The sequence below is a fragment of the Ipomoea nil genome, unplaced genomic scaffold, assembly GCF_001879475.1.
Source record: "Ipomoea nil cultivar Tokyo-kokei standard unplaced genomic scaffold, Asagao_1.1 scaffold0261, whole genome shotgun sequence".
Taxonomy (NCBI): Eukaryota; Viridiplantae; Streptophyta; class Magnoliopsida; order Solanales; family Convolvulaceae; genus Ipomoea; species Ipomoea nil.
In genome coordinates, this window is record NW_017616689.1 from 9,616 (window position 1) to 35,489 (window position 25,874).

General features: G+C 36.4%; 3 protein-coding genes across 3 annotated transcripts; 1 reads left to right on the plus strand and 2 right to left on the minus strand.

Moving 5' to 3' along the window:
• Nucleotides 1–2,297: 2,297 nt before the first annotated feature.
• LOC109147367 lies at nt 2,298–3,803 on the minus strand. The gene has a single exon (XM_019295027.1). The coding sequence runs from the start codon at nt 3,801–3,803 to the stop codon at nt 2,298–2,300; it is 1,506 nt and encodes a 501-aa protein (XP_019150572.1).
• A 17,535-nt stretch (nt 3,804–21,338) lies between these two features.
• Nucleotides 21,339–21,719, plus strand: LOC109147374. The gene has a single exon (XM_019295034.1). It carries the CDS (start codon nt 21,339–21,341, stop codon nt 21,717–21,719), a length of 381 nt encoding a protein of 126 aa, XP_019150579.1.
• A 165-nt stretch (nt 21,720–21,884) lies between these two features.
• Nucleotides 21,885–22,906, minus strand: LOC109147381 (ras-related protein RABF2a-like). The gene is made up of 5 exons (XM_019295040.1): nt 22,892–22,906; nt 22,731–22,844; nt 22,466–22,633; nt 22,355–22,384; nt 21,885–22,148 (listed from the first exon to the last, which is right to left on the minus strand). Exons 1-4 carry the CDS (start codon nt 22,904–22,906, stop codon nt 22,358–22,360), a joined length of 324 nt encoding a protein of 107 aa, XP_019150585.1. The 3' UTR covers nt 21,885–22,148; nt 22,355–22,357.
• Between the last annotated feature and the right edge of the window lie 2,968 nt (nt 22,907–25,874).

Here is a 25,874-nt window from a genome sequence, read left to right on the forward strand (position 1 = left end):
CTGTTGGAATTCCTAACCGTTGGAGTTCTGCCTGTTGGGTTCCCATGTGATGCTGAGTCAGATGCCCATTTGTGATCCGGGTTGGGTGCCAGCCCTATTATCCTGTCAGGTGGACTCCACATCAAGACGATGGTAGTACGTGAGGAAGGCGGTCAGCTGGCAGTAAGAATTAGGCACAGCTGACCAGGCAGAACGTCGTAGTACTAGAGTTGGAGAGAAAGGAAGGGAGAAAGGGGCACCCGGAAGCCACACCGGACCGATTGGTAATGGATCCCCACATACCCTCCATTGAGCGGATCAGGCACCAGTTGGTCACTCGGACGACGAGCTACGAACGATATGCCCACTAGCCGCCGGGCATAGAGAAAATCGACCTCGCAGAGAAAAGATCGGCGGCCCACCGGCCAGTTAAGAACGTCAAAGAACCCCGACTCTCGGTCAATCGGGGGGTCAGCGGGGGCTGCCGCCGCGGAAGTAATGGCATGAGGGTTCGTAGTCCGACCCTGATGGTCGTCCGCGGCGGAAGAAGACGAAGATGAAGATGAGGAAGACATAAAGAAATGGCGGGAAAAACAAAGAGGGAAGGGAAATAAGAGGAATGGCGGAGGAGAAACTAACCTGAGAAAGAACGACAGCCGGAGGTGAACGGAATTAACTCGGTGGGCTAGGATGCCAGTCGCCGGAAAATAAAGAGGCTTTTGTTTCTAAGTGGGAAGAGAGCGCTTGAGGGTTTGAAGCTCAGAAGATGCAAAGAGGAAAATGGGAAGAAGAGTTGGGGTATTTATAGGCTTGGACGACTCCCCACACTCAAGGTTTTGCTTGTCCCCAAGCAAACTTATGCAATGAATTCAAACTACCAACCATAACCATGCCAACTAGGCATTCAATTCAAGGAGATGATAAACACATAATACTTCATGAGAGTTCAAAGTCATATGCACACAAGACATTAGAGAATAGTAGTCCTCACAGTTGTTCACTCAATCTCTCAAATATATATGTATAAGAAAGGTACACACCATCCTCTATTGAGAGTGCACTTGCCATAGGCTTGCTTGTCCACCAAAACTCCACTACCAAAATTATATGAAGAACACAAGTCAAAAGGTCTTTATTTATGGGTTGTAATGGGGCCAAGGGTATGTGGTTTAACAAAGAAAGGATATAAGGAAATAGAAATAAAGTCCAAGGAATCAGTAGTGCCATAATTTCACCATATCAAGAGCAAGAACTCGTATTCTACCCATACAATGAACTCTATTAAAACAAGCTATCACTGCTTCATTCCCCCTCATCCTTTTCACTGATAAACAACTTTCAAAACCTCCATCTCTTTTTCATCTTTTTTTTTTTTCATTTTTTCCTCTTGTTTTTTTCTGGTAAAACCGAATAAATACCTCATCATTTCCACATCACCCTCAATAGTACTCTTCCCATAATCTTCAAATTTCTATCATGCCTTCATTGCTCACAAATCATTTTAAGAATAAAATGAGCACAAAAGTTCGGGCTAACAAGATTTTTCAACCCACAAAATTAGAATAGATCTCATTTTGTTCATTTTTTTGGCATTTTCACCCCCTTTGATCACAAACAATTCTTCACTCAAAGAAAACCAATTGTACAATCACCTTTCAACTCCAATCTCACCCATACTTCATCACTTTTGGTCATCTTGCACAGATAAATGAAATAATGACTTCTACTGACTCAAGGACGGGTTAAAAGGCTTCTTTTTATGAGCAAAGGTTCTTTGGGAATGGCTAATGAAGAAAAATGTCGTATATTTATTTTAAAGCTCAAAGTGGTTCACTAGGGGAAAGATAACATGTATAAGGATGTGGTCATTTTAAAGGCTATAAGGCTAAATCCTAATGCCTAAATCATTCTCGTGTCATCATATAACATGTAGTTCTGAAATGGTATAAAGCAAGTTCTAGAAGTAACACAATCAAAGAAGGCAATAAACACTCAAAATGAAAATAAGTTGCAGTGGGCAACCTCTAGGCTCAAAAGCTCACGGTGTGATAGAATTTGACTACTAACTTTATGCAAGCATACATATAGCCAAACACATTCATTGATATTATGCACTCCCAAAACACTAGAACTTATCTCCCAACCAACATAGTCATTAGATGGCAGTTTTTAAACTTTATTTTGCTGAAAAATGAAGGGAACAATGCAGAAAAATAGAAAAAATGCAGAAAATGTTGCAGAAAATTGCAGGAAAAATGCAGAATTTTTTTTATATATTGCCTAATTTGCATAAAACTTGCAGAAAACATCCCCTAATCTTACTTTCCCTTCCCCACACTCAAACTCAACATTGTCCTCAATGTTAAATATAAAAGCAAGTATGAGAAAATGAAATAAACAGGAAACTTCCCTGTTAGTTGCCAGTTTCTTCCGGGGCTGCCTTTTGGTGAAGCAACCATGAATGGTTTCTTTTTCTCTCTTTCAATCTCTATGGCCTCATATGAACAAACTTTAGTGACCATAAAAGGACCAAACCATCTAGACTTCAATTTCTCTAGAAAAAACTTAAGACAAGAATTAGACAACAAAACTTCTTGCCCTAAATTGAATTCTCTCCAAAAATTATTTTTGTCATGCCAAGCTTTAGTCAATGTTCTCCACAATCTCTCTTCTTTTGCATGAAGTAAATGAGCATAAGAAAACATAAGAAAAGTATCATTGTTACTCAAAAATTCATATTTGAACCGCAATGAAGGTGGTTTAAGTTCAAGTTGATGTGGTGTTTCACTAGGTGAATGCTTAACAAATTCTTCTTCTGAAGGGTTCTCAATAACACCAACAGAAAGACATGATTCATCAAAAGTTGGTAATTTTACAGCCGTAGAGATAGAGAATTCCTCTTTTTCTTTACCTACTCTAAAAATCAATTTCCCTAAAGGCATATCAATTAATACTCCTCCTGTTAACAAAAATGGTCTACCAAGTATAAGAGATGTATCTGTATCACTACCCATATCAAGAATCAGAAAATCAGCAGGAAAATAAAATTTACCAACTTTTACCAATATATCCTCCACTACTCCAAGCGGGTACTTGACTGATCTATCAGCAAGTTGAAGAGAGATTGTTGTTGGCTTCATATCAGCTATTTCCAACTTATTGAAAAGAGTTAAAGGCATAAGGTTAATACTGGCACCTAGATCACATAAGCATTTATCAACAACAGTATTACCAATAGTGCAAGGAATAGAAAAACTTCCTGGATCCATTAGCTTAGGAGGTAATTTGCTTTGTAGAATAGCACTACACTCCTCATTTAGATGCACAGTAGCAAACTCTTCCGATTTCTTTTTATTAGACACAATTTCCTTAATGTACTTGACATAAGATGGCATATTAGCGAGTGCTTCTGCAAAAGGAATATTAATCTGCAATTTTTTTAAAACCTCCAAAAATCTTTTAAAGTTATTGTCCTGGTTCCTCTTTTGTAACCTTTGTGGATATGGAATGGGGGGTACATAAGATTTTACTATAGAGGAATTGAGGTTTTGATCAGTAGAATTCTCTTTAGGCACTTGATCCTCTTCTTTATCACTCTCTTTCTCAACCCTCGTGGGTTCATTGTCTTTCATAATTTCATTCAATATCTTACCACTTCTCAACGTGACAGCCATAGCTCCTTCCCTAGGGTTTATTTCAGTGGTACTAGGAAACTTACCTCGATCTTTTCCTGCAACCAATTTAGCCAACTGACCTACTTGCACCTCTAAATTATGAATGGATGCTTGGCTAGACTGAGCAAACTTATCAATTTTTGCATCCATTTTCTTCATCATAGTGTCCTGGCTAGCCATGTATTGCATGAACATCTCCTCCAATTGAGGCTTCTTCTACTGAGCAGGAAGTTGAGACTGTTGTGGCGCAGGTGGCTGCTGGAAAGGTCTGTATTGCTGATGTTGGAATCCTGATGGTCCTTGTTGCTGGAATCCGGGTGGTCCCATTGGTCTTGCATTACCTTGATCTCTCCATGAGAAGTTAGGGTGATTTCGCCAACCTGGATTATATGTATTAAAAAATGGATCATTTCTTGGTTGTTGCCTACCCATGTTGGATCCCATGTAATAAGCTTCCTCATAAGATGGTTGTGATGACTCTGCATTCATACAAACAGAAGAATTATGACCATATGTATTGCAATAAGAACAAAATTCTCTATTCCAACTATCACGAGTCATCAATAAGTTCATCTGTTTAGTCAATTCCGCCACTTGTGTTGTCAACTCAGATTGTGTGCTAATTTCATGCATAGCAGCTCTTCGGCCTCTCACTGCCTTTTGTCGAAAATTAGTAGCTAAGCTCTTATAGATAGCTTCTAATTCATCACTATTTTTATCACTTGTGTATCCACCTGCAGCAGTATCTACAAGAGACTGACAATTAGGAGTTAAACCATCATAAAAGAATTGTGTCAACAATAACAATGGAAATTGATGGTGTGGACATTGTGTCAAAAGCAATTTAAAACGATCCCATGCTTCATGAAATAATTCACCCTCTCTTTGAGTGAAAGTGCATATCCTACTCCTATAGTCCATTGTCTTTTGAGATGAATAATATTTAAACATGAAAGCATTGTAAACATCATCCCAAGTTCTTAAAGAACCCTCTGGTAAATTTAACAACCACTGCCTAGCATCTCCCCTCATGTAATATGGAAAACATTTCATTCTAAGCTCTTCTTCAGATAAATTATTTAAAGGTAAAGTTTGTACCATACTATAGAGCTCTCGCATGAAACCCAAAGCATCTTCACTTCCCAAACCGTTAAAGGTAGGGAGCATATTCAGATGGAAAGTCTGGAGTTCATAATTCCTAGTTGCATCAGATAATTGAATGCAAGAAGGGTTAATAGCTATTACCGGTCTTTGGATGTCACGAAGACGTGGTTGAGCTGCTTGATTTTGAGGAGGTGGAACTATTGGTGGTACGGGGTCATCCAGTTGACCCACTCTATTATTTTCAGTCATTTCAAGCCGCCTTCGTACCCTATTATTTCTGCAAGTACGCTCAATTTCAAGATCAATAGGAAATAATTCAGCGCTTTTATGCCTTAGTGAACGCCTTAAGTTCATAAACAGAATAAAATTAAAATAGGAAAAACAAAAACTTAGTAAAAAAAAAATAAGAATAAAATAATAACGAACCTAACAACCTAAATAAATCAGAAAAGAAAAACTTAAAGAAAACAGCTTAATAAAGTGTTCCCCGGCAACAGCGCCAAAAACTTGATTGCTATAATCTGCAAGCGCACAGAGTCAATCAGAGTATAAATTCCTGGAGTATTCCAGAGTCGATCCCACGAAGAACAATATTAACTATTATCTTAAATAATCAATTTGTTGATTAGGAAAAACGCAAATAATTAGAATTAATATAATTAAAAAGAGTATTTATGAAATTAAAGCAAAGAAAATTCTAATTGAGAGAAGACTAGGGATTTGGGGTTCACCTATTAGATAATTAACTAACTTTCCTAAGTATTGATTCTTATGACTATAGTGATGATTGCTTCAAATATATCCTAATACTCCGTCGAGCTACTAGGTTGTATCCAATTAACTGTGATCATCCGTCGATATCTCACCAACATTAATTAAACCCATTAAGCAACAATCAAATATCACCACAAATACCTAAAGCTATGTCTAGTTTAGGTCAATTGTGTTTATCTTACGAGTTCTAGGTTCATAATTCACCTGTCAGTTCTTCTTATGAACCCTAATATTAGAATTATGTAATGGCCAGTCACACAATCCACAATTAAAATACATAAAATAAATATAATCAAATTCAATTATTAAACTGAAATTAGAATAATCAACACATGAAAAATAGTCAATTAACCTAATATAGGCTAATCCAAATCCCTAATCAATTATTTTTCAAAATGCTATTTCTTGAACAATTTATACATTTAATTAACTAACTTTCCTAAGTATTGATTCTTATGACTATAGTGATGATTGCTTCAAATATATCCTAATACTCCGTCGAGCTACTAGGTTGTATCCAATTAACTGTGATCATCCGTCGATATCTCACCAACATTAATTAAACCCATTAAGCAACAACCAAATATCACCACAAATACCTAAAGCTATGTCTAGTTTAGGTCAATTGTGTTTATCTTACGAGTTCTAGGTTCATAATTCACCTGTCAGTTCTTCTTATGAACCCTAATATTAGAATTATGTAATGACCAGTCACACAATCCACAATTAAAATACATAAAATAAATATAATCAAATTCAATTATTAAACTGAAATTAGAAGAATCAACATATGAAAAATAGTCAATTAACCTAATATAGGCTAATCCAAATCCCTAATTAAAGTTCTAGCCAATAATCATAATTAAATGTATAAATTGTTCAAGAAATAGCATTTTGAAAAATTAAACAAGAAATAAAATAAAGAAGAATAATTCAAGCCTAAGAGATGATAGCTGTGATTGAAGCTCGATAATTTCTTGCGATGGAGTCTTGAATTACTTCGCTTTCTCGCTGAAATCTTCTCGCCGAACCGCTGCTGCCCCCTCGCTTCGTACTCTCCCCTTTTTCTTTTATTTTTGTCTTCCGTCTCGTACTTAATCTGCCGACTCCAATCATCCGCCAAAACAAAAACCCAAAACCTTTTTAAACTCTTTCTGCTGCGCCAAAATACCTCAAAGAAAGATAAAGTAAAATAAAATAATGTTAAAGTAAAATTAATCCTAACCTATTGACATAACTTTTAAACTTAATTATTAAAATACTTATTTAAATTGAATGTATAAAACTACCAAATAAATCTAATCCTATAATTAAAATAAAACTCCAATTTATATTAATAAAAAATGCAACATTAGCCTAATATTTATTATAACACATCTAAACTAGTCTAAAGTAATAACATATAGCTAAATATAATATTTATAATATAATTAACCCTAAAACTTAATTTATTTATGCAAATCACTCACTAAAATTACTATGAATAACGCCTAGAAATTATGCTTATCAACGACCGGCAAGATCGTGACATGTGTCCTCGATCGAACTGTGAGGAAGAGCGGCATAACGTCCGACAAGACGGTTATGGAAAGGCCCATCTCGAAACCCTAACCGGCGAAATTCAGGGGTCGTCATAATTGCGTTACAGCGACCGCACCACCACACCACCCGCTAGTTAAGTGGAAGTGATTGTAGTATATTTTCAAACAAATAAACTCTGATTAACGAGTTATCGATCCACAGGGAAGTGGGATATTAAGCACCAATTACTAATTTATTCTTGAGAAGCTAATCCTAATGATTATGATTGAATGTTGCAAATAAATAAATAAAGTAAAGCAATGATTAAGGGTTTTGAAAACAATATAGAGAGATTGAGATTCCTAGGATTCAAGTGTTTAATCCCTAGTGCCTAACCTAATGTAATATTAAATATGGGTTTAAACGAGTGTGAGGATGCAAGGTGGTATAGAGCTACTCCCGTAGTCATTAACACTAATGAATTTCCACTCCCGTGGTATAAACACCCAATAAGAACAAGAAGAAGCATTCATAAATAATCCATAACCACTACCATCTCCCGATGTGCAACAATCAAGAATTAAACTCCCTAACAATATGCCCTTTCCCAAGTTGCAAAAGTTAAGTGCAATTGTGTGAACTCTCAATTATGCCTAACTCCCGTTATGACATAAACAAAGCAATGAAACAAGTAATCTGGGCCCTCAACTACTCACAACAACAATAATAAACACAATTGCAACACAAATTTAAAACCCAAATAATAATATATTAAAGAATCTGAGAGCACAGGCACATAGGTTCATAAACACTTTTTACCCAAGAATCTCTAATGAAATTTAGCCAAGCATGACTAAATTATACATAGCAAAAATAATAAAAGAATTACAAATCATCAAAGAGAGTAAAAGATTGAACCAGACAATTTCTCCAAATCTCCCTAGTCTTCTTCTTGACTCTCAAAACAACTTGTGGCTCTTAATTTTTCTCCTTCTTGTGTCCAAAGATCTCCGAATAAATATTAGAATTGAGGAAGGGGGATTTTAACTATATAATAATATGCCGCCCTTTTGGTTTCGGAATATAATGGCCCTTGTTTAATTTGCAAATCAGTAATGCATCCACCTTTCTAATTATTGAAGCCAGCGCCCTTTTTTTTTAGAAACAATCACCGCCTCACTTTCTGTTGCAATTCCGCACCTTTTATCTTTCAGTGCACTCGACGCGTCGAGCGGCGCGAGATTTTTCTTTCGGATTCATTCGGGAATTTTTCTCGATGCGTCGAACTTGCTGTGTACACGTCCTTTGGTCTACTTTGACTCTAAATTTGTCTTAGAACTTCCATTGCTCTCAACCTTGACTTATAATTGTTCAAAAACACTAACAAACACTGTAAAACATTCAAAACGATTGTGAACCATAACTAAATAATAAAACAAGGGATTGTGCAATTAAAATACCAAAATGATGAACTCAAGCCTGATAAATATAATCAAGCTAATACTAAAATTATGCACAATTAGACTCACATCAAGAAGCAATATGAAGAATCAAGGAATAGAAAATGTATATAATACTGAAATATATTAGTATTATTTGTGTTTCTAATAAAGAAATATAGTACATATATATATATATATATATATATATATATATATATATATATATATATATATATGTACTTATCAAGCTAATACTAAAATTATGCACAATTAGACTCACATCAGGAAGCAATATGAAGAATCAAGGAATAGAAAATGTATATAATACTGAAATATATTAGTATTATTTGTGTTTCTAATAAAGAAATATAGTACATATATATATATATATATATATATATATATATATATATATATATATATATATGCAAACACATAACTATAAGTAACTACCCATAACTGACACCTATTCATTATCAGACACAATCCTACAGATAAACCTAACTCTTTATTTTTCAACACTCCCCCTCAAGCTTGAACATCTGGAAGTTCCAAGCTTGGATTAAAACATACACTCTACCTTACTTTAAATTACAAATGAAGATTAAAAGCAACTAGAGAATAACAGGGTGGATGGCTTCGAAAGGACAATGCTATACACAACCTTTGGGGATGAAGGCACCAGGAGCGAAGCTTGTCACGAATAACCTTGGGAATGAAGGCACCAAGGTGAAGATTAACACGAGCACCTTCATAGCAACATAAGCATTCTAGGATTTGGCAATCAACAATCTTCATCAAGAACGGCAGAGCAAACAAATCATGAGCAGCAAAGGGGATGTAGTAGAGCCCAAAGTAATGACAAATACACCCAAAGAATGAAGTATGAATACCGGGAACACCACATGATTGTTGTTTATACCCTTTATAGGATAAGTGAATAACAAAAGAGGCTTTCGAAAATAAACGAAAGGTACCAAACTTGAAAACCCTAGGGAATAAATATGGTATACCGAAAATAATGAAACAAATACGGTTATACGAAAAGCACCCCAGAAAGAAGTTGGCAACAAACCCAAAAGCCTTAAAACTTCACCAAAAGGTTCAAAGAAGTGCAAAACAACAATCTGGAAAATCTTCATCGGAAAAATACATCACTGTTGCAAAAATTAGGGTTTCGCGTGAACAGTAACTTATGTGTACTACTTTTTATGCGACTGAAAAAATACAATTTTGATGTTGAAAATACCCTAGGAAAGTAGGCTCTGATACCATGTTGAATTTGGAAGATAGAATGACCTGATCGGGTAGAGAATAACACCACCCGCCAGTTAAGCGGAAGCAATATGAAGAATCAAAGAATAGAAAATGTATATAAAACTGAAATATATTAGTATTATCTGTGTTTCTAATAAAGAAACATAGTACATATATATACAAACACATAACTGTAAGTAAGTACCTATAACTGACACCTATTCATAAACAGACAAAACCCTATAGATAAACCTAACTCTTTATTTTTTAACAACAGAGCCAGTCGGGAGAAGTGGAGATTAGTCAGGAAAGCCACGGGACACCGACCAGACGCTCAAGGGACCAGTCAGTATGGGTAAACAAGGCGGCCGGGAAGTTTTTACGCTTCCTTGGACTTTTTCTACTTTTTCAAGTCATCGTTCAGTTAAACCTAAAAAAGTGAGAGACTGGTGATACATACCCCAAATTAGACAGCCGGTCGAGGGTGCAGAGCGAGGCAGCCAGATTCAAGCACGACACAATACTTAGCAGATGGGCAACACCCATGATCTCTGATCGTCATGTCAAGCGCCTTGGGACCCGTAGTCAGCCATCTTCAAGCGACCGGCCACCCTTGGAGGCAAAGTGACCAGGCCCGGTAGTCGGTGTGTCCTCGACTGAGATCTTATAGGAGACACGGATGGGCGACCAACCTCGGTAGTCGGCGTGTCCCCGGTTGAATACTCTGCGAGATTTAGATGGGCGACCAAGCTCCGTGGGCGGTGTGTCCCCGACCGGGTACCACTCAGGAACTCAATCGGGCGACCAGGCTTCGCGATCGGGGTGTCCTCACCCGAGTACTGTGGCCCCTAAGGACATCTCCTTGGCAACCAGGGCGTTCCCGACTGGTTACGCGTCTAGAGGTGGTTACAGGCAGATTTTGCAGAGACTTCCTTATTTATTTTAATTAGTTTCCTTTTATTAGCTTAGATATTTATTGTATGAGGTAGGTCGGATTCCATATCCGAATTGGCTCTACATCAGTCCTACTTCCTATATAAAATTGGCTCTATGTCAGCCCTACTTTCTTCACAGGAATCTTGAACTCTAATATGAATATTCCCCGGGATCACTGTGTAAAAGGACGGCTGTAACACCCCGTGTTACGGCCTTTAAACCCAAATTAATTATTTAAATAATTCCATTAATAATAATTAAAAAGGATTTAGTTTGATTAGAAATCCCTTTAATTAATTAATGTGGTCCACCACGGATCGTGGACCCTTGCCTAAACTAGAGTCATAAGCCTATTAGAAATAAAGAAAGTCAACATTTTACTAATAAGATCCTAATTAGGAATCCTAGGCCTACACATCTATTAGGAATAAAGAAAGTATACCTTTACTATTCAGATTATGGTTAGGATTCTCTTTAATTAATTAATATGGTCCACCATGGACCATGGACCCTTATTCCTAAAACAAGTCTTTAGTCCTATAAGGAATAGAATTAGTAAACCCATGCCACCTAGACCCTAATTAGGACTCTTAATTATATAAATAGAGGCCTAGGAGGCACCTAGAATTCACACCACAAATAATCTCTCACCACACAAGAAGTTCCAAGAATTCCCTTAGGAGAAATCAAGAAAGGAGAAATCTTAAAGAAAGACCCTTCATAGCCAAGGAAATTAATTAAGGCTAAGAGGTAACCCATGTCTCAACAAAACCTATTTTCTTCGCTATATTCTCTTTCCTTGGCCTCCCTCTATATTCTTGTGACTCGATTGAATTCTTCTATGATAATTATGTTATGTTCTTGATGATTGATAAGATGATTTATATGCTTTCTTGGTAATCTTTATGATCTTGATGTTAAAAGGAAATTCTTGATTATGATGTGATGATTCTTGACGAATCTTGATATTTTCTTGATGTTAAAGATAAAATATGTTCTTGATGATTTGGGTGGGATTAGAGCCCTAGGTCGGATTGGGAATTTGTATTGTGACGTTCTTGATTTACATTTGGGTGGGAATTTGCATGATCGGGTGTTGTTTATATATAGGATAAGTCCTACATGATTCTTGCTTTCGATCCATTAATTGCTTATGTGATGTCGTTATTTGCGTTTAAAAGTGTCTAAGCATGGTTTCGGGTTCCACAAAGGATCGCGGGACAAATTTGTGACGATTGAGTCAGTGGGGGGTAAGTGGGGGTGGGGGAACCCACCACCTACCCGCTGCCCGGAACAGCGCCCACCGGCGGGCAGCCGGCGGGTGACCCCCACCCACCGGCTACCCGCTGGTCCATACCCCACCCCGGGTCCCCGGCTTCCCCGTTTGATGTTCCCCGTTCCCCATGGTGTCCCAACGGACCCCGTTTGTCGTGCCTGAGTCTAGTTTGGAATTTCGGGTACCATTCGTAGGTTAAACGAGTCTTAGGAATTGCATGCTAGTTGAATTGGTAACCCGTGGACCTAGGTGGAAGTTATATGAGCCCTTAGGAATTATTCTTAGTATGTGAATGATCACATGTAAGCTTAATTATATGTCTCCCCCCTTCCCTATGTGAATTATGTGTTATTATGTGCTATTGTGTGTTACGTGATGCATGACCCCAACTTGGTTAAGATCAATTGGGCTATACGGGCAATTGAATGGGCTGAGAACCATCCCAACTGTTAACCTGGCCGGTTAAGATCGGTCAGGGATATTAATATGATATAGGACTGAGGTCCACTATACGGGTAGTTGAATGGGTTGAGAACCATCCCAACTGTTAACCAAGCTGGTAGAGACCGGTCAGGTATATAAAGACTATGTATAGGACTGAAGGTCCACATGGGCCTCGGTGATATGACCCACCGACTGGGACGCGCCAGGCGGTATGGGGCTAACAAGCCGAGGAAGGTTGTAGTCCACCGACCTGAGTAATCAGGCGGTGTGTAGGGCTACGGCTGGCTGCGACCCACCGAGTGGTGGGACATCGGTATATAGGACCGTAGTCTCCGAGGATCTTTACCCACCGACTGAGTTTAGCTCACGGCCCACCGATTGTGCACATCAACGGTGTGTAGGGTCGTAAGTCCCCCCTTGTAAAGGGGATCGCGGTCCACCGACTGGGCGCGTTAGCGGTGTGTTGGATCGTGGTCCGACGTTGAGTTCGTCAGCGGTTCTCAAAGGGTTGGTTGCAATCAACTCCCCTCGTACCGCGGTACTGAGGTAGGGTGCTGCGGGGCCGTGTTAATGCTATAAGCATTAACCCTCATGTTCGGGGCATGCGATTGGTCCCGTGGCGCCATAAATGATTATGTGATATGAATGATGATTGGATGATGATATGGTTTGGAATTGAAAAGTAATCTGTGACCTTAGATGTGTATTCCTTATGATGTTATTTCTACTTAACTGTTTATCATTGACTAATGTGCTTGTCCCTATTTGCTGAGTCTATTCTTGGTTTTAAAGCTAGAGTCTCCTAAGTATATATCTTCCCGCTTCAAAATGATTTTTGTATATATATATATATATATATATATATATATATATATATATATATATATATATATATATATTTATATATATATATATATATATATATCGTATTTCAACGCGTTGGAGTGGGTTACCAGCATCGCTCGCTGAACAGATATATTTGGCTTTCAGGCACAGATGAGTAGATCCCGGAGCGCGCTAGAGATCCAAGGCGTAGAGTAGCTAGTTTCCCTTTCGGCCTGCGTGCCATGCTTATGTATTGACATTATTTGAAATTTTAGTTAGTTAGCCTGTGCACCTGAGTTTTCTGGCTCAGGTGTGGCATAGCACCCCATACTCTTGTGTTTGACTTCGGGATTTAATGAAGGATTTACCTTTATTATGTAAGTTTTAAAAGTTTCAAAATTTCGGGGTGTTACAACGGCAATTCTGGCACTCTAGCGGCCGAAACTCTAAAGAAATAATACCACATTATTCTCTTCACTCCAATCTTTGATAACCCTTGTTTAAGTATTTTATGATAGTATTGGCCCGCCGAGCGGCATCCAAAAGCCGAAAAACCAATAATAATAATAATAATAATAATAATAATAATAATAATAATAATAATAATAATAATAATAATAATAATAATAATATATTTTGTAAGTCCGATTCAAGTAACGGTATACTTTCTGATGTGCACACACTGGAGTTTCTAAATGGATTGCGAGCATCTGGTATCCCTAACCATACATTAACTCTAAAGGTGGAATCTCCAATAATGTTGTTGAGGAATATAGATCACTCACTTGTCTTATGCAATGGTACAAGGTTGGTCATCACCAGGTTATTGGACTGCTTCCATTGTGGAAGCAAAGATTGTGACCGAAAACAGCTCCGGCCAGATGGTATTAATTCCTAGAATGTCAATGACTCCATCAGATCCAAGATTGCCATTCAAATTTCAAAGAAAGCAATTTCCTCTTATGCTTTCGTACACAATGACTATAAACAAAAGTCAAGGCCAGAAATTATCTCATGTAAAACTGCTGTTGAAGAAACCAGTTTGTACATGGTTAACTGTATGTTGCTGCGTCAAGAGTTAACAACCCTAACAGTTTAAAAATTTTGATTGCCAACAAAGATTAAACCCGCCCTACTTCAACTACAAATGTTACATACCACGAAGTATTTAATAATTTGTAATTTTCAATCAATGATTAATAAATTTTGTCACGCATTATTTCTTATAATAAAGTGTGTTATCGTGAATTCTCTAAAAACGTATGCATTTATTATCATTAATCATAAATTTTTGTTATATATGTTAATATTTAAATAACATTACTTAACACAGTCATATTCGTACATCGCACGGGTATAATAATAATAATAATAATAATAATAATAATAATAATTAGGGCTGGGGTTCAGCCTTTTGAAAAAAAAATAAAATAATAATAATAATAATAATAATAATAATAATAATAATAATAATAATATTATTATTATTATTATTATTATTATTATTATTATTATTATTATTATTATTGCATTCTGTATAAAGGATATTTTTTTTTGAATGTTTATTCCATTCTTTTGCCTAACCATCAAACATTGGAATACAATTCCTAATGTTTATTCTCAAACCAAATAATAGAATAGAATTCCAATTCTATTCATTTTCTATTCCATTTCCTATGGAGTAACTTTGGCAAATTATGTCATGGATCATGGTCCATCTTACATGGTGGCCCCTGGTTCAAAATAACACTATTTTATTTGAAGTGTCAAGTAGTGCATCATATATTTGATAATATAATTATGTATTATGTTTCATGGCCGTGTTTTTTTTATTTTTGTGGCCCTATTCTTGTAAAAAAATTAGGCCCTACAAAAAGTATAAGCGCAATCTTTAAAACCAATACGGTGAAATATATGATTTTTTTATATATTATTTTCCAATATACAGAGAGAAGTGAAAATTGAATTGAAACTTTGGTAATCAATGAAATTTGGGGGAACATTGTAAAATTAATGGAGGAAGGAAGAATCTTGCCTTCTCCAATGGTGGTGCGTGATTTGGAAAAAAAAAATGATGAGTTTTAGGCAAGATAGAAATAGGCGTACAAATGTGGGCTTAATTGCATTTTTTTCTATTTTTTTTTCTTAAGTAACTAAGTCAAAAATAGATATTGGGCTCTCTAAAATTGACTCCTTGTGCTGTTGGAATATGCACGGGCCAAAAATCGGCCCTGCTATATTCATAATATTTGTTCTATATATACATAAATATAAATCTTAATGTCCATAAATACTAAACTAAATGTATATCATATTTATTATTTTCATTCAATTTATAATATATACATAATATTTCTTCTATATGTTCATAAAAACAAAGTTTAAAGTACAAGTAACTGCTGCAAGTAACATGCATTTTAACACAATTTACTTGCACCTCAAATTCTAATTATTTACAAAAATTCCACCACATTTAAAAAATAAAATAGTGTTCCTGACTGTTAGATCTGGACACGTGGACGACTGCGATTAGTTCTCAGTTCTCTACTAGACAGTTGGTTCTCACATAATCCGTCTCCTATATATATATATATATATATATATATATATATATATATATAATTCAGTTCCCGTGCGATTGTACGGTTAAATCTGAGCCATTAATTTTGCTTAAATCAACGTCTAGGATTAACAAAATTTTAAAAAACAAAATGCGGTGTCAATTTGATAATTTTTGCATCTATATATATATATATATATATATATATATATATATATATATATATATATATATATATATATATATATAATTCAGTTCCCGTGTGATTGTACGGTTAAATCTGAGCCATTAATTTTGCTTAAATCAACGTCTAGGATTAACAAAATTTTAAAAAACAAAATGCGGTGGCAATTTGGTAATTTTTGCATCTAGGTCAAATTTAAGGTCCATGGTTTTTATGCTTAAGGTATGTGGTTTTTGTGCTTAAGGTGCGTGGTTTGTGTGCTTAATGTGAGTAGTTGTTGAAACTTAAGGTGCGTCAACCTGAAGCTTAAGGTACGTGGTTTTCCTTCTTAAGGTGCGTAAGTTGTTGAAACTTAAGGTGCGTCATTTTAAAACTTTAGGTGCATAGTCTGTGTACTTAAACTGCGTCAGCCTAATGCTTTAGGTGTGCGTGATTTGTGTTTTTAAGGTGCTTTGTTTGTGTGCTTAAGGTGCGTCAACCGCACGAGAAGTTATACCCGCACCTTAACCCTTCCCTCTATATATATATATATATATATATATATATATATATATGTGTGTGTGTGTGTGTGTGTGTGTGTGTGTGTGTGTGTGTGTATGTATATATATATCAATAGGAGTGTAATTTAAAGATCTCAATTAGAGTTTTTATTCATTAATTTTATTTGTACAAAAATAAAAGGTTACAAATAAATTTAAGTTCAAAAAAATGTGTAAGGAGAAAAAATGGAAACGTGTTTGGATGCATGTTTCTACATCACCCTGGTCCATCATATAACAAACTCTTTTATTTACTATACCAAAAATCGCATTTAGCGGCGGTTATAAATTCATTTAGCGACGGTTTGAAACCGTCACAAATGCATTTCCCGGTGGTTATTCAAACATGACTAATTAGTATGTCGCGAAGGTTTTAAAGGCGATATTTTACAACTGCGGGAATTAGTCCGTCATTCATTTAGTGGCGGTTTTGACTACATTTAGCGGCGGTTTTGGAACCGCCGCTAAAAATTGATCATTTTTTATTATGGTTTAGCAACATTTATATAACCGTTGGTAAACATTTTATTTAATTTTACCATAAATTTTAGAGGCAGTTATAAAACCGCCGCTAAAATATATTATTATTTTTTATAATTATTTTCTTATCTAATAATTGTGATATTTTCGAATTGTGACTAAATTTTTCATTTTATTTTTATGATCCTCATTAAATTATATATATTTATTTATCTATAATTCTCTACATTCAAATTTGCATTGCAACCACAAACAAACTCACTTATATACAGATTCGATTTAAAATAAAATTAATTGTAACAATATTTGCAGGGCCGTTCTAATAAAAAGTGGGGTCCTGTGCAATATTTTAATTTGGGCCCCCTTTTAAATAAATTTCTATATATAAATAATAGTTGTTCGAAAAGTTGTCCCAAAAATTCAAAACATAAATATTGTATACAAAAAATACACTTTAGACGCAAAATCATCCACCAAACTTTTGATAATGCAGACGAAAATCTTCTAGATAATTTATCTTTAGGACCTTTATTTATTGATAAATCTCTTTTAGGACCATCTTTCACAAGAATATCTATTAATTTAGAATCAAGGGCATCCCAATTTCTTGGATCATATATATGTCAAATAAAAGCGAATCATTTGGTTTATCACTGTGACCAACATCATCTAAACAACTATCAACATTCTTATTATTTTCATTTATTTTCATTGTCCCAGTGATAACTATCATCGTTGTGCACACCATTATTTAAATTTTTTCTAATCTCACAATCATCTTGATCTTCTATATGAAAATTAGCATCTTAACAATTTTTCCTTGGCATCATCTTTTTGCTCATATATTTGAGTGTTTTTTTTTTTTTTTGTAATGAATTTTCAAGAGCTCCCTTTTGAGATTGAGTTAGTTGCTCAATTATTCTTTTCTTTTTACGCTTCTCAAACCCAGACGAATATTTTCTAGATGACATAAAATCCTAAAGAAAAAATAAAAGTTTATTTAGAAACAATATCAATAAATAATTAATCAAGAAACGAATTCTTTGAATATATTATTCTGAAATCAGAATTACTAAGTCATGTAATGATGTAAATAAAACAATAAACAAGAATTTTATAAAACAATACGTAATTTTAATTATATTACACATGTCAAGAAAATTGAATAACTTGAGAGTTTGTATAATAAAAAAAGAATTGAAGAATCGATAGCACAAGAACTGAGTTGTTGTCTTTGTGTCAATTCACTTAATTGCGCTGCCTAAGAGACGTCAAACAACAAAGAATAAAAATAAACAACCCCAAATTGAGTATTTAAATTACTACATCAAAAAAAATACAAACAACCAAACAACAAAAAATTAAGATTTAAGAATACAATTAAAAAGAAGAATACAATTGAGATTAAAGGACTACACAGCCTCAATAACGCAAATAAGTAAAATTAAATATTTAAATTACTTCAATTTCAATTACCTAGACAAATTGAATTATTGAAATTGTTGTAGTCTCTCTAATTCTTCTGTCACTCTGTGTCTTTGTCTACTGCTAGCGCTAGAATCTAGATTAGAGAATAGGGATTTAGGGTAGGGTCGTAGGGCTTGAGTGTTTAATGATTTGTGAGTTTTTCTCTTAATTGCTACGTTTGAACGCCGCAGCTGCCGAATGCCAATATATATACTATACTTTTTTTTTTTTAAATCCGGGGCCCCCAAAATTTTTGGGGCCCTGTGCGCCAGCCCTGGGCAGACTTGCCTAGGGACGGCCCTGAATATTTGTCAAATAATAACATCAAACAATATTCAACTACAAAAGTCTACATATTATTTGAATTACATACATAACTAAAAAGTCCTTTTACACAAAAACAAAAACAAAAAAAAAAAAACAAAAACAAAAAAAAAAAAAAAAAAAAAAACAAAAAAAAAAAACATAATTGATATCTTTTTATCTATGGACATAAAAAAAATTGATAGCTTATTAGCTAGGTCCCCTTTACAAGACTGCCAATCACCAATGACCCCTGATCATCTGGCACCCTGGGAACACTACCATTGCAATCCAAAACCAAAGGAGGCTGGTTCTAGTTCAGAAGCATCAAAGCTTTTGAATCACTAGATCTAACAACGACTCAACCGAAGAAGAGCCGTGTCACAAGTAATGGTTCTAGGTATCAGACATGCTATTTGATTCTGTCAACCATGAATTTGCACTTGCAATTGTAGACACAGAAAATTTGAAGCCGACAAGTGGGCCAATTAAATCATTATTGATGCCAATTTCGAGGTTGATTATTAGTCAAATCTAATTAATTGGGTTATGATAATTAAATTAATTTAATTAGTCCTAATAAATTTGATTTGACTATTGAATTAATTAATTGATTGGTCCAAGCTCATTTCATATTTGAATTATAATTATAATTATAATAATTTAAATATAATATGATTTTATTATATTTGAATTAGATAATTACAATTTGAATTAGATGATAGAATAATGAACCTAGACTTGATTTTGACAAGGTTCATTTTAGTAGATAATTAATTAATATAATTAGATAAATATTAGTGGAGTTTGTTGAGGGATTTTAGTTACAAACTTGACTATAAATAGAGCCTCAATTTCATTCTTTAAAACACGCCCCAAATACATTGAAAACAATTGAAGATTGGAAGAGTTGAGCATTTGAAGAGCTTGAAGGCACGTGAAGATTTGTAGCCATTGCATGTACTTTGAAGATCTTGAAGTCTTTTGAAGGCAACTTGAAGCTATTGCATGTATTTCGAAGAGCTTGAAGGCAACTTGAAACCATTGCAGGTACTTTGATGCTTTGCAGAGTTGATTGCTTTGAAGCTTGGCATTTGATGTTGAAGATCACGCCAATTGAATCCCGGAAGCTACGCCATTTGAATCCCGGAGGCACGCGTCATTTGAATCCCAAGGCTACGCTACTTGAATTTCGGAGGCACTTCAGTAAATAACGTTAGTGAAAAATCAGAGGACTACATAGAAATTTTGTACCTCACTAGTACAAAAACAGTTATTCGCGTCCAAAGTTAAGGCTAATTCGCGTCCAAAGTAGCTGGGACGCAGATGTCGGGGACGCTGATTGTATAAACAATCCGCGTTCAAAGTAGCTTTGGACGCGAAAAATGATAACTCGCGTCCAAAGTTGAAGAACTTTGGACGCGTATAGTATTTTTTATTAAAAATATAAACACTATAGGCGTCCAAAGTTCATGAAAATTGGACGCGTAAAGTTAATATTTTTTTAAAAAAAATACAATTCGCGTCCAAAGTTCACGAACTTTGGACGCTTATAGTCATTCTTTTTTTAAAAAAAATTATTTATTTAATAAAACTATCAATAGTCACAATCTTTTATATTTATTAAATACCAGTGAATTGTCAAATAACAATTAGAAGATCAACTTCAAATTCAACAAGACAACAATCCAAAAAAAAAAAAAAAAAAAAAAACATGAATTAAATACTGCGTAAAGTTCATCAATGCGGCAAACACATTACATGCATTGTTTAACTATTTCAATTTACCACTAATTTCACCCTGGTAATTTCACAAGTCATAAAATTTGTGAGGTCACCTTGTCAAAAAGCAATTACACTACTCCATATATTATATCAAGATTAGTATAACAACCAGGCTAATATAATGTTAGTCATGTCAGCAATGTCTCCTTCCATATAGCCTATACTGAATAAAGAATTGTGAATGGTTAGAGTTTGTTGGCAAAATAATTAACAGGTTGGCTAAGTTCAAGGAATGGCACATTGCATCACACGCTGACCACATTGCTATTCCTATCTCCATACCTTCCAATCTGCCAATATATAACCAAGCCTAGGGCTTATTCTAGCCAGCACAAGCTTGAGTTTACTTTCCTGTTAGACAGAGAAAAAATACAACAATGGCAAAACCCAACCACATCCGATCTATTAGCTTTCCCAGCAGATCACATCCAAGCATTCAGAAAGTGGAAGAAGAGCTTACCAAGCTCAAAACATTACAAGTATCAGCCGCTCCAGGAGCTGCTACAATCAGCAGTGGTCTTCTTGGATTAGAACAACTTTACAAGTGCATGGATGATCTTCTTAACTTGCCACAAACCCTTCAAGCCTGCTCCCAAAATCAAAATCAGAAGTGGGTTGATGGCTTATTGGAGAAATCGATAAAGCATCTTGATATTTGTGGTCTGGCAAGAGACTGCATCTCTCAGTTGAAAGAACATTTGAGAGATCTCCAATCCTCCCTAAGGAGAAGAAAGGGAGACTCAAGTGCTGAAGCCAGCATCACCAGATACACTTCATTCATAAAGAAGATGAACAAGGATGTAAAAAAGTCAATTGCAGCTATAAGGAAAATCGATGATGAGATTGAAGGATCCACACCCATAGATGTGCATCGTGACATCTCATCAGTGATCAAAGCACTAAGAGAAGCAAGTGCAGTGAGCACTTCTATTTTCCAGTCTGTCCTGCTTTTTTTGTCAGTGCCAATTTTGAAGCCTAAGCCATCTAGGTGGTCACTGGTCTCAAAGTTGGTTCAGAATGAAAGAGTAGCATGTGAATACCAACAAGAAAACTCTTGCAACCTGGAGATTTTGGAAGCTCAACTTGAAGATATTGAGAACAAAATGGAAAGCATATTTAGGTGCTTGATTAAATTAAGGAGCTCTCTCCTAAACGTCATATCTTGCTAAGTAATTGTATAGCCATACTTGTATATAATCAATTTTGTAGTTACTAAGGAGAAATACAATACAAAAGTGATAGTTTTTACTAAAATTTGCTTCTATCTCTCCTCTTATGCATATCAAGTCATCCCCAGTTCTTGAAAAATGTCTGTTAACAATAGACATTTGCAACAAAAAGAACAAAAGAGGTGGCTAAATACTTGGTTATTTATAGAGTCAATTGTTTGAAACAAGAACCAAAGAAACAATTGTCAGCTCTGTTCCATGATCAATTGCACCATCAAATACTTAGAGCATGCTTTTGTTGGCAGCATTTCAAACCCGGAGAATAGAATTAAATGTACTTGCCTTTGTTTCCACCTTCCTTGCATCTACCAAGTCAGATTTATTTCCAGCAAGCACCATAACCATGTTTGAGTTACCTAGCGACAACAGCATGGAGGACTGAAGTGAAACTAAAACTCATTCACATAGAGAAATCAGAAATTTTGTTTTTTTTTTTATTTTTTGTTAGACAACAAGGTGTTCTGAGTAGGCCCTAACCTTTAAGCCCATAAATCACAAGAAAAATAGAAAAGCATCAAGCAGAAACACAAATAAACCGGGAAAAAAATAAGCAACATGAGCTGATGAACAATAGAAACCTAATTTTTTGCTCTTTCAAAGGATTCCTACAAAGAGAAAATCAAGAATTAAACCTAAATTTAGTTTCTGCAATACATACAACTTTACAAGGTAACCACTTCACTTACTTGATTTGTTATATCATACACGATTATAGCAGCTGCAGCTCCTCTATAGTACATTGGAGCTAAACTATGGTATCTCTCTTGACCTGCTGTGTCCCATATTTCAAATTTAACAGTGGCATCATTTATTGCCACTGTTTGAGAGAAAAAGGCAGCTCCTATAGTTGATTCCTACATTAGCAGATACAAGAAACCAAGTTTAGTCAAATTCAAGTACCAAACCCATCTCTATAAAAACAAATAAATAAATACCAAATTAACAACTTACCTGGAATTCAACAAACTGTCCTTTAACAAAATGCAAAACTAAACTATATTTTCCGGCCCCAACATCTCCCAGGAGCACCTGTAGACAACCCAAACCTGGATCCAAAACAGAGGCCTAACTAACAACCAGATCCAATAACAGATAATGCTGTAAAAATCTACCTGGGATACAAACATAGTCAAGCTTCTCTATAAGAAAACTGAGTCTATATAAAGTTGACGGGCACTCCAGTTAATAAAACAATGACTCTCTTGGAACTCTTGCAAGTTAGGTCAAAACTTTCAACTCATTCAAAAGCAACTGTTCTCCGCACGACAACAAAAGAACTCTGCATTTCCAGAGTGAGTTGGTTTTAAAGAAGTGCGTATAGGATAATAGTAAGCAGAATGAAGTCAATATCATAAGAGAAAACACAAGAACTCCATAGCTTGATCAGAATTAAAAGTGAATATAACACTATTGTAGATGGAGCAAAAGTGAATGAAGTCAATATCATAATAGAATGAGCACAAGAACTCCATAGTTGTTTAATTACTACCATTAATCACAGAAGTAATTACCTGATCAAGCTTGCATAGCACCTCTTCTCTCGTTGCAGCTTCTTCCTCCTTCTCGTATACTCCAGATCAGAATCCCTCAAAAACTAACAATTAATCAAGAGTCAAATAGTTAGTTCATATTCAAGCCCAAAATTTTGGAAGAAAACAGTAATCATCAAATAAAACTACAAAATTTGACATCATTTAGTATTTCCTAAACTATCCAAAATCTTAATCACATCGAAATAAAACTGAAAGGAATCACCTTCTGGAGTTGTGCAGTTCTTTGAAGATCCGCCTCGGACGGTCCGGAAAGGGATAACGGTTTCGCCGTACGGCGGCGTCGGCTTCCGTACTGCGGTGGCGAGCTGAGGCGTCGGGGCTGTGACCTTGGGCGGCAGCGGCAGCGACGTCGATCGGCAGCGGCGGGACGTAGATCGGCGATGGACGGGAAGATGGAGATCGTGGACGGCGGGGACGATGGAGAGCGTGGACGGCGGGGACGGCGGTGACTGATGGACGGCGTCGGAGCAGAGCTGATGGAGATGGACGACGTCGGACGCGATCTAATACAGAGCTGAAGGATACAGATCGAGCTAGGGATTTAGGATATAAAAAAAAATCGCGTCCAAAGTGACAACTTTGGACACGATTTATTATTATTCGCGTCCAAAGTACTGAGATTTGGACGGGAATAATAGAAGACTTTTAGTATTGGCGTCCAAAGTACAGAGATTTGGACGCCAATACTGTTTTAAAATAAAAAAATAAAAAAAAAATTACTTATATAGTGGCATTTTAATTATAAAAATGCCACCGCATTACACTTTAGGCATCCAAAGTTTTAATTTTGGACGCGAATTAGTCGATTTTATTGATGTTTTTTGTACTAGTGCCTGCATTTTAAATTACGCACACTGTAAACAGATTTTGTGAATATATACAAAGTTTATTTTTTGTGTTTAAGGATTTTGGCACGCCCGTGGGACAGCTCTGCCTCTCATCTCTTCACCATCAATCTACCTCGACGGCTCAGCAAGAAACTCTACTAGCAATCGGAATGGTGTCAAGAAGCTCGATGTTCAAGAAGTCTTATGCCCAAACCGCTAGTTCCAAGTCTTCATCAATAGCTGGTTCTGAAGCTAGCCGAGAGACCGAAGCACCATTAACCAGGAGCCGTGCAAGGAGCTTAGGAATGCGACCGCCAGAGCCTGAGTCAATTGTTCGATGCATGATTCAAAGACTAGAAACAGCCCCTACCGTCCCGAGGAAGTCTATCAATGTTGCAGGTCCACCATCTTCGAAAGGAGCAACCGATAGCGGGAGGATGACTTCTTCGAAAAGAGCAGCTAGCAGTGGGACGCCGACTTCTTTAGAAGGAGCAGTTGATAACGTGAGGTCGACTTCTTCGAAAGGAGCAGCTGGCAGCGGGATACCGAAATCTCTGAAAGAAGCGGCGAATAGCGAGAGTCTAACATCTTTGAAAGAAGCGGCGAATAGCGAGAAGTCGGCTACCCCAAAAGGAGCAGCTGGTAGCAAGAGTCCTACATCTCCGAAAGAAGCAACGGATAGCGGGAATCTAACACCTTTGAAATGAGCTAATGATAGTAAGAGTCCAACATGTCCAAAAGGAAACACTAACACGGGAGGCTCGTCACCGACATTGCCGACATCCAACATGTGGAAGGTCGAGTCAGAACAGTCACGCATTCATACAGTTATGTCGGCTATGACAACAAGCTCGAAAACTATAGAGGACCAGCTTGCAAGCATCACAAAGGCGCTTAAAGGGATCACCATCCTCCTTCAAAACCAAGGAAAGATAATCAACGACTTAGCTGAAAAGGTCGAGAGCACAAGGAATGGCAAAACTAGCCGGGCTCCTAGGAAACAACCTGAGGTTCAAAGAGAATATGCCTCGCACTTACCAACTTGCCTTGGGCGAACTACGATACACGAGGAATCAACTTTGCACATACCAGTTTCGGACAAGAGCATTCCAGTCGTCGGGGGCATGATACCGGTAGATCGGCTTAACGAGTTCATCGTGGGAGCTATCAAAGGAAAGCTCGAGGGGGGACAACCTTCATACACTTACACCGAGCCTTACACCCAAAGGATAGAGGATTTGAAGATGCATGTTGGCTATCAACCTCCAACATTTCAGCAATTCGATGGGAAAGGCAGTCCAAGACAACACATCGCCCACTTCGTGAGAACATGCAACGACGCTAGGACGTATGGAGATCTTCTTGTCAAGCAGTTCGTCCGCTCTTTGAAGAGTACTGCCTTCAATTGGTACACTGACTTGGAGCCTTGCTGAATTGATGGCTGGCATGACATGGAGTGTAACACCCCCCCTAATTTCCAGGCTATTTAAAGGCTTAAATATGCAGATATCTAAACAAAACATCAGACACAGCGGAAGACTGAAAGACTAAGTCTATACTTGGCTCACAGGCCACAAAACACAAGAAAGGAGCTACACTAGCTGGCACTAAACCGCTCTCTCGTCTAAACATCACCTGAAAGAAACACATAAAAGATGGGACGACGCCCGGTCAGCGAATAATGCTGGTAACCCACCAATACATGTGAAATATCA